We start from the raw sequence: 10,349 nt of genomic DNA on the forward strand, positions 1-10,349 counted from the left end.
AAGCTCAAAATTTTCTGCGCTCGTCATTTCGTAATCTTTTTTCTATTTTTCAAGAGGACATGATGAACAAATAATGTTTAATTTCTTGATTTGGTCACTTCTTGGACCAAATTTAGGCTCACTGTATATTATTGCCAGATTTTCATTAATAATCAAAATGGAAAATTCCAGGAATTGTCTATGAATTTCAGAAAATTTGGGATTCATTTTCAGGAAAATTTGTTATAGATCTGTGGAACATCAATGAGGGGTTTGGTGTCCGGGCACTGAAAATGAAGCCTTGTATTTGTAGGCTTGCTGTGAACTTGTTGTTTATCTCACTTGTTTTTTTATATTTCATCTCACTTCTCAGGAAAATAAGCAAAAAATATAGATTGAATAATGCTTATCATCATGATTATTTGTTCTTTATAATATTTTCTTACATTCTGTGCTAAAAAAAATCAAAGACATTGCTTGTAAACTTTTCAAAATTGAAAGATGTCAGGAGTCCGGACACCCAACCCGTCAGGAAACACAACCACAGCGTATATCGGGCTACTGAGCCACCCGCACTGCCGGCTACGGTTGCCAGTCCCATACCGTATCTCTACTGTCATGTTTACGCCTTGGAACTATTAAAAATTAGTAAAAAAGCATGTTAAAATTCAAAATTATTGCAAACCAATCATATCAAAATGAAGCAAATAAAATTCTCGTTAAAAACTATCATTTTGTTTTTCTTAATAACAATTGTAATTACCTGAAATTTGCTGTCGAAAAATCTCCCTCATAGACTTTGTACACAAACTTCGGTGAGTTTGGAACTATTGAAAAGCTCCATGAGCAAATGACGGCAACTTCCGGTGTCGCAACCTTGTTTATATAGGGCCTTGATGCAACCCAGCGACGTGTGTAGACTCTTCACTAGTCGCTTTTTGGCTTCTTTTCCGGAAAATGCCTTCGCCAGGGTGTAAAACGGAAACGCGCGCCCCGACCCTGGGACACAGTACCGCAGAAAATGGCGGATGAACGTACACCACGTCTGACTTACTTTGCTGGCAGGGGTTTTGCTGAGCCAATAAGACTCGCTCTGGTTGCTGCTGGAATCGAGGTGAGTGATGTCCGACCTTTATTCAACGAAAGTAAACTGATTTTTTTTTCGGTCAATATTTATCGATATGCAGAGCTCCTTCCCGTTTCTAATGCTGTTCGATGCAAAAAAAAAAACATAAAGTGCACGCGTACGTGTATTCCTGCTCGAGTGTGTGTACAAATTGTTCGTGTTTAATGGGGTTTAATGATCTCTAATACTAATAGCTTCTATATAAACGCAAATAGAATGCGTTAAATAAGATTTCAGTTTATGCAGTCACGTCACTCAGCATGCTCAGTGTCGCATGAATGAAAATACACCTGCACGCACGCGGATAATTATCCGGTTGAGTAATTCCATTGTAGGCAGCTCATAACTGGATCGGTGGGGGGGGGGGTGCGCGGTAAGAAAACAGGGAAAAAGAGGGGGAAAGAAAGAAAAAGAATTAAAAAGAAGGGTAAGAGAGGAGAAAAAGTAAAAGAAAACATAAAGGCCCGAATTCATAAAGGTGGTTTCATTTAAAACAAGCTTTGTGAATCGCAAAATCAGCAGAAACCATGGTATGCAAAAACCACCTTTGTGAATTCGGGCCAAAGACGTGTGAATATAATAAAATCAGGGGAAGACTTGAAAAAAAAAATGTTTCTCACTTTATAAAATTTTCGCTCGCGCTCGTACTGCCTGTTCGATGAGATACATTGGAATGGAGCTTAAAATATCAAGTTTTGAATCCAATATCAGAACATTTTAGCTCAGACATCGAGCTTTGAGCATTCATTATTTTGTTTGATTTACAAATTGATTTTCTTAAACTGCTCTGTAAAATGTCCGTTTATGGTGTGAATGTCAACATCTTTAGTTTGTGCTCCCGGGGGCCACTTACATTGACGAGAGGATACCAAAATACGAGCGCGACCAAAAAAAAAACACGTAAAAAGGATGTCTTTTTCACGATAGGGCACGTTACGTACGTAACGTGATAAGGGTGTTAAAAACACAAAAATAATGACAAAAGGGCGTCTATATCAGTATGTGGGACTAGAGTGAAATTTCATAATTTGCTTACAAAACTGTACCATAGTTTGTATATATTTTAATATGTTAATATTGATGATGTTGAATTTAATTATAATCACAATGATTTGTATCGTAAACATTTGTTATACATGTATGAAATGAGTTTTGTATCACTATTTATACCATAACTGTTTAAAATAAAATCTAAATCTGAATTTTCTTCATGCTCTTTTTAGTATACAGACAACTATCTGGAGACAAGGGATGACTTTTTGCAGCTGATCAAAGGTACTTAAAGTGCTATGAGAGATAACCGGAATTAAGAACAATAAGAAGAATAAGAAGAAGACGAAATAAAAGGAAGAAGGAGATGAAGAAGAAGAATAAGAATAAGATAAAGAAGAAGAGGAAGAAGAAGAAAAGAAAAAGAAGTACGAAAGAAAGAGAATTAAAATGCAGCGAATGAAATATGATTTAATCAATTAACAACTTAATTCTAGATAATTTCTCGAAATATGACATTTTGCTTTCTTAAGGCAATTCAGCATTTGTCCTGTTTATAGAATACATTTTTTAACGGAGAGTCGCATCTCATTTTGTAAAATTCATGGCAATCCTACAGTTTCAGCAACAAAACTAACTCAAAAGTTAAAAAAACAAACAAACCCCAAACTATATATGTAGTCGATGCATTCATCTATAGACCAGGGGAGTGTTTCACAAAGATTTAAGTATGACTTAGATTTGCACTTAAAGGCCGACGCGCACATGATATGTAACGTGCAATCTGATTGATGGATACGCGATAGTGCGCGTCACGTTCGCATGATCTGACCAATTTAGTGATGTCTTCTATTCCGCACGCAATTTGGAATTATAGTGCGACTCTAAGTCTCTCTTTGTGAAACAACCCCCTGGAACATGTATACCGACCTCATGCTCATATTCTGTACTTGTATTTTGCTTTAAAAATAGATGGAAAGCTGATGTTTAAACAGGTTCCACTCTTGGAAATAGAAGGGAAGACTCTGATCGGGGGTGAGCCCATACTGCGCTTCGTGTGCCGTAGAGGGCGTCTCGATGGCAAGACCGATGAAGAGAAAACAAAGTAAGTCATACCTCAATCACTGTTGCGCTACGGCGCGGCGGCCGTACGGTGAGTCGAAACTGGCCATTTTGTTATTTGTTTTTACCTGCTACATATAAGTATTTTGAATAAAAATGAAATGTAATCGTGTTGTCTTTAATGCTTGTCACGCCAAGGATACTGACTCCATACCGATCAAATCTTATTCTCCAAATCTTTGTTTTTCGAATGATTTATCGTCTGGAGTCTGTAGGCTAGCATTGATGTGATTGTAGCTTCCACAAGATTGGAGAGACGAATAACTGAACGGAATGACTGATACGGGAGAACAGAGGGCAAATGAATATAACGTACTTCCTGAAACTAGGACGGAACTTCTGCTTCAATTCTTCACTTTTGACAATGGATTTTTAAAAATTATTTGCCATTTTGCCATTTGAAAATATTTTATCGTTTCGTTTATGTCGCAGAACGAAGACATAATAAAGCGTTTTCCAACTTGAGATACTTTAAGTTAAGGCACTTATTCTTTAATGTAATCAATGATGATTAATCAGTTTGATCATGTCCATATTCAACCCAATTTTTCTGTTAATTTGATATAATCCTGATTATGCACGGCTCTGTTCCTCTCTCGTTCTATATATATATATATATATATATATATATATATATATATATATATATATATATATATATATATATATATATGGAGGGGATGAGTGGTTATCCATTCTCGCATTTAATATCAAACTTCGAAGGTGCATTGCCATGTCGTTAAACTAAGACAATGTCATGAATTTTTTGTCTATATTTGTGGGATCTAATTTTTTGATATATTATAATTATAGGATAGATATGTTGACGATGGGTGCAAAAGACCTAGCTTGGCCGAACATAATCAATTCTAAATTCGACGAGGTCCAAGTATCGAAGGAGAAATGCGAGGAGGATATTAAGAGTGCCTTCAGAGAGTGCCGACAGAGATATCTCCCTGTGTTTGAAAAGGTAAAGTATTGAGGAAGGGGGAGGTATGTTGCATTTGGGTTATATTGCACAAAAGTTTCATAATATCCATTTAGTTCTTCTCAGTACGACATTGTCCAGACCATATACTTCAAATGAAAAGGCTTATGTCCTCGACACTTCAAGCTCTGCCCTATTGTGTTCCAAATCACATAAAATTGCTATCAGAGCGATCGCTTCATGACTTGGTTGGAGGGGAGGGGGGTTGAATTGTGTACACAAACAAATCATTTACACTTTTTTTTAACATGTTCTACCCCGACCATAATCGGCGTACGCATCAATTATCAGAAGTCCGTATCCACAGGTACTTTCGGAGAGCAGTTCCGGGTTTTTGGTTGGGGAATCACTGTCGATGGCAGACATCATGGTCTTCGATGCGTTGGCTTACGTCAAAGAAATACCCGAACTCCAGCCTTTACTGGCCGACTTTCCACGATGTGCGGTAAGTAATTACACGAACAAACCGTTGGCGAAGGGGGGGGGGGTAGTTAGGTAAAACAACCCTTGGGTTCCCTAAAAAAACAAAGGGTGGGCTGACGGATCTACGGACGACCGGGGCTCAGGACGTAGAGTGTCGCAGCTAGTTAAACATGCTAAGAGTTGAATCCATACTGCCTTTTATAAGATTGTTTTTGGTTTTTCAGATAGATGGAAACCCATCTCTTCCAGTCAGTCCGGACTGAGATCGATTAAACCCATTTGCGCACCGATGTTGCAATATTGCACATTCATCCAATTAAATTCAACAATCGTATGGTCAGTTCCCCTATGTCTGCGCGGTCTCCCAAGTCTGCGCACCCGCGCATCTGCACGATCCCCCCAAAAATAAAATACGCAACGAGCACGAACTTTACACATGCAATACATAGACAGGTATTCATAAAAAAATCCGACTAAAAATGGTGGAAAAATAATTCAGGCATTTCGTGTGACGCCTCAAAATGCAGCCGCAGCCTTTGTCATCAAAATCCCCGAATCGTGTGCAAAGTGAATGAGTGCGCAGACATGGGGTACCATTTTTTTTTTCAATCTGAAAATGACTGCCCGAGGTTTTTTCAAGAAAATCCTATATTTTCTTTCATTTTTTAATAAGAAATTCGGTACACTTACTCTTAACAATATAAGGAACATTATTAACCAAAACATTTTGTGAAATAAGAAGTGCGCAGACTTGGGTCCCCACCATCATAATAATTAATTTTCTCCCCTACCTTCATATTGGATAAATCTAATAAAAGGCAACATTTCTTGGATATCATCGAATAAGCATTAATGATGCAATATTGTCATTTTGAATTAAAGAAAATAACATGGAAACCATTGTCATTAATATTCCCCCAAAATTAGTTCAGCGTACAAAGATTTAAAAGGATCTTTAGAATCTGTAAAGCGATTCCCGTATGGGCAATAACATTTATATCCCTTCTAAAATTGGTCATTTTTACCATAGAATAAGCAGAATGAAGCGAGCATCCACACTGTACACTACAAAACCACCGGTGTTGATTTAACACTAGTCCGGTATCTCTATCGGAAAACACCAGTTAAGAGTCAAACCGATATTGGTTAACACTGGTGTTGTTTAATTACCTTCGCGTCTTCGTGGTCTTAGCCTTAATCCAAAGTGGTGCTGTTTCATAGTGTCTCCCGATATAGATACCAAACTGGTGTTTAATTAACACCTATTTATTTGCAGTGCTAGTGTAGGCCCAGGTCACTAAACATCAATTTGATCTGCTGATGATATACATTTTTTTTTCAAATCGCCAAGTCATCATTCATAATTATGTGAAAAAAGTGATTAGTTATTATTTCCACTACTTTCATTGTCATCGTTTGTAATATTACTGTAATTTGTATATACATTATTGGTATCATCATCGGTATCTTTAGTTTACTGTGATGAGTATCATTGATCTGGTTTGCATTATTTTTACTAGGCTTTCATCGAGCACTTCTCGAATCAGCCGATGATCAAAGCTTATCTTGCCAGTCCCCGGCGACATCCTCCGACCGATACGAAGCATGCTACCGATGTCTGTCGCATCTTGGGCTGGTTAACGTAAATTCCGGTCAGAAATACTGCGGTTGTAGGCAATGGAAAACCGCGGTAAAATGCGCAAAAGATGGAGTTGTTACAAGGCTCAAATAAACAGTTGCGATTAACACTGGTGATAATGATGACGACGAGGACGAGAAGGAATTAAAAAAAAAATGTTATATGGGTATTTATTCTATTCGTATTTACACGTTTCTTTTTCAAATGTATATTCCAATTTAAATTCTCGATAATCTTTTCCGGATGGACTTCTTATAAGTATATATTCATAGATACACCAAAAGGCAACTGTAAGGAACAAATCTAGTTTTCAATTGCAAGTAAATGCATTTCTGTTATTTTAATCTAGTTTTATGTAAATGCATTACTGTTATTTTAAGGTCAACATAGTATAGCTATCGTTGTCAAATAGGAAAAAAAATCTTTAATATAGATTACACTCAACGAAAGCATTTACAGTTTCTTTGTCAATGCCACCATGTGTGTAATTTTCCATCTGTTATAGCATTCCACTCAAACAAAATATTTTTCACTGGCAATAGATAATACGTGATCTTAAAATTTATCAAATTGTTTCAGTTTATTTTATTTCAACAGCAATACAAGATTCATTTACATACAGTGATGATCCAATTATCTGTTCCCAATATAAACAACATCTGTTAGTGCCCGATACAACTGATGAAAAGAGTCTATATTTTTTTTACATGAAATATCATGAATGTATTTAATTTGATTTCTGACTCCTACATTTATTTTGGAAAATTTTGATGAAGGTTTATTGTTGCGATTGGTACGATGTTGTATTATTATCTATATTTTAGGGATAGCCTGAACTAGTAAGGTGTACTCAAATCTTTTCTGCAATTTAAACAGGGAAGAAATTTCCATTATAGGTAAGAAAGATTTCAATTTCTGAGAATATCTTTCAAAAATACTATCCCGGATTTATACCATCCTTCAAAAAATAGGGTGATGTTGAGACAGGTTATATTTTTATTGTGCCACAGAATTTCGTATTTTACTCCATGTACTTCTGGGTGATACTCCAAACAAGTATTATTCTTTATCTTTATGTTATATTATTTCAATGTAAAAGTACTGAAGATGGTGTTTGTATATATGCTTTACATTCCAAGTTTCAAAGTCTGAATTAAGGTGTAGTTTCATACCACCTAAAATATCAAACCAATATAAACTAAATTTATACCACATTCTTTTACTTGACGCGATAGTGCGCCCCAGGCATCTTAGTCGAAAGTTAAATTTTGAGGTGTCAAGTTGACCCCTCCATTATCTAGTTTTTGGCCATTATAATTCGTTTCACTTTTTCAATCTTTGTTTGCCAAATAAAAGTATATATCAAAGAATTCAGTCTTTTAAACATTTTTTTCATAAATTATATCAACCATGAAAATATGAACTAGCTGACTTAAACCTAGAGTTTTGAGAAATAGGTGATTGATGCCTGATTGTCCCAAGAGCAGATAGTTCATGATATTGGAATCGATCATAAGCCCAAATTGGTTAACGGTCAAGGTCACCACCCCCAAAAACGGAAAAGAACAAAATCATCCATTTTTTTATAAGATTTTTTGTGAAATTTTCGTTTGATTGTCTTGATTTCATTAAAAAGAGGAAAATCAACAACAAAAAGCCAAGGAAGTAATCGGTTACAACATTTTAAAATTTCGCTTATATTTCATAAAATAGTTATGCACACAACACAGTAATATTTACATGACTGAGTAGATACTGACACTTATATAAGACCAACTGGTTATGAGACAAAATGGTCATAGACGAACTGATGATGAGATGGAGTGATGATTGAAGCAAGTGATTATTGGATTAAATGGTTTTTAAACTAAAGGTTGATGGACGGAATGGCATTAGACTAAATGAGGGTATAGACCATGTGGTGATTGGACGAGCTGGCAGTAAACCAATTGGTAATTTACCAACTGACAATGAAGGACGATTCATTAACTAGGATCAGGCATATAGCAAGGACCTCGTAGTAGGTCATTGTTGAGAGCAAATCAAGAAAACGAGTATGAATTTTGGTCGATTTTCCATCCTTTTCGGGTCTTCTTTAGAAGAATTCTGTTCCAGAAATGTCCCCTATAATGGGCACATGTATACAAAAATAATTGTCCATGTTTAAGTGAACGTAGTCACGTGCCTTGGGTTGTTATATTCGTAGACTTGATTAAAAATTACCTACTGATGATAATCTGCAATAAACTAAAATATAAGTAATTATGCATATAATTCCTAAAAAAATATTTTCTTAAGGACCATTCACTTATTTAAGATTTTCTTGAAATAATCCATTTATACAAAATTAAACTTTGCTCTTATTTTCATAAGAGTATTTTCATAAGAATATCCGACCGATCTGATTAATTCGATTCATTCAAATTCAAAATTAAAAAAAAGAAAATCAACATTACCACCTACACACAGCACTGCAAGACATATAGTGCAAACATGATGGATCATTACTAGCTATTTTCAAAATTCACACAAAAGAGAGTGGAATAAATTCGATAAAGTTCGCATAAAATGGAGGGAGAACAGAAGCTACGAAATGCCAATGTGAAGTAAAGGAGCTATGCTACCTGTAAGACATTTTTGTTTTTTAATTGAGCGAAGCTTAATAGCGACCATCCTTTTTTCATATCAAATATTAATGAGATTTTTTCGGTTTCATTTTTTTTTTTTTCAAAGCAACTTGCCACTTGTCTTGAATTGAATCTCCCTTGAATCATACATCGATTGTAGTTGACCGGGGGCGGTTTCTTTAAAGCTGTTTGTATGGTAAGAGCGACTTTAAGAACTACTGTTGATCCTTTCTTGTAGATAATACTCACCATTAAATGTTCATTGGTGATTATTCAGCGTGTAAGAAAGGTTACCAATCGTTCTTAAAGTCGCTCTTGAATACGAACATCATTTTAAAACACCCATCTGTAAAATGCTCCCATGCCAGATGATTACTGTCTGGACAGGAAGTACGCAACAAGAATGGCCACGCCCATAGCAACGATGTTGGCTGTCAGGGTGGTACCTCCATTGCAGTTGTCTGATGTGCAGCAGTAGTAACAGAATCCGAGAATACAGTTATTGCTGCAGAAAGCGTATGCACATGAACGGGTCACACTCGTGCTGCCAACAGTTTTCTGTATCAACGAAATAATGAAAATGATTGAAGTTTACATAATGTGTGAGGTTCTCCATTAATCTGGTATAAATTTTTTGAACGGTCTTTTTTTACCCAGCATGAACACAAGTTAGAACCTTCTTTCACACTTTTTTATAATTCTTTAACCAGCAGCTTGTTGCAACTGAAGTTTACGAACTTCTGAAGATTGTCTCAAAGCCAGTCATGCTTGCAAATATCTGGACGAAAATTGTCCTTTTTTTCTTTGTGTTTGTTTAGCAAACCACGGGGGTTGTTATATCTGACAAAATTGACCATATCTGATATTTTAGGTAAATATATATATTTATATTGTCTCATGTTCCGGCCTGTGCACTTTTTTTTGGTCAGCAAACAGTCATTGTTTTATTGCAGAAATGTGATTGTTTAACATTACCCCTCAACCTAAAGTACAGATAATTTGATTTTTTTACTGCATGTATTAATCATGATCAACAAGTGTAACGCCCCTGGAAGTCTTGCCTGCTTCACGCGATTCAATATGGAATAAGTGCTGATTTTAAAAACGACTATAGAATAATTATTCATAAAAGCACAGTCGTATGATGAATCAAATAAAAACTATGTTCTTTGGCCCTAAATGACATTTGACGTTGATCATGTGACCTAAGACTTGTGCAAGATCACTAGTGATACCTGATCACCCTTTGTCCACATTTCATAAACTGTCATAGTTACGATGTCGATTCAGCAAATACCCCCAATATGACCAAATTTCATTGACCCTAATTGACCTGTGACCTAAAATTCGTGCCGGATGTTCACTGACACTTGATTACTCTTTTGTTCAAGTTTCATGACTTAAATCCATATACTATCTGATGTTTTGACATTTCAAGAAAACTAATCTTGGTTA

The 10,349-nt window shown here is 35.8% G+C and overlaps 1 protein-coding gene across 1 annotated transcript; it reads left to right on the forward strand.

Annotated features, from left to right (window-relative positions):
- Positions 1 to 974: 974 nt before the first annotated feature.
- Positions 975 to 6,572, forward strand: LOC121420301 (glutathione S-transferase alpha-4-like). The gene is made up of 6 exons (XM_041614876.1): positions 975 to 1,093; positions 2,329 to 2,380; positions 3,068 to 3,200; positions 4,031 to 4,187; positions 4,513 to 4,650; positions 6,149 to 6,572. The coding sequence occupies exons 1-6, from the start codon at positions 1,001 to 1,003 to the stop codon at positions 6,272 to 6,274; spliced, it is 699 nt and encodes a 232-aa protein (XP_041470810.1). The 5' UTR covers positions 975 to 1,000; the 3' UTR covers positions 6,275 to 6,572.
- Positions 6,573 to 10,349: the final 3,777 nt, after the last annotated feature.

This window comes from Lytechinus variegatus, chromosome 8, assembly GCF_018143015.1.
Source record: "Lytechinus variegatus isolate NC3 chromosome 8, Lvar_3.0, whole genome shotgun sequence".
NCBI classification, from domain to species: Eukaryota; Metazoa; Echinodermata; class Echinoidea; order Temnopleuroida; family Toxopneustidae; genus Lytechinus; species Lytechinus variegatus.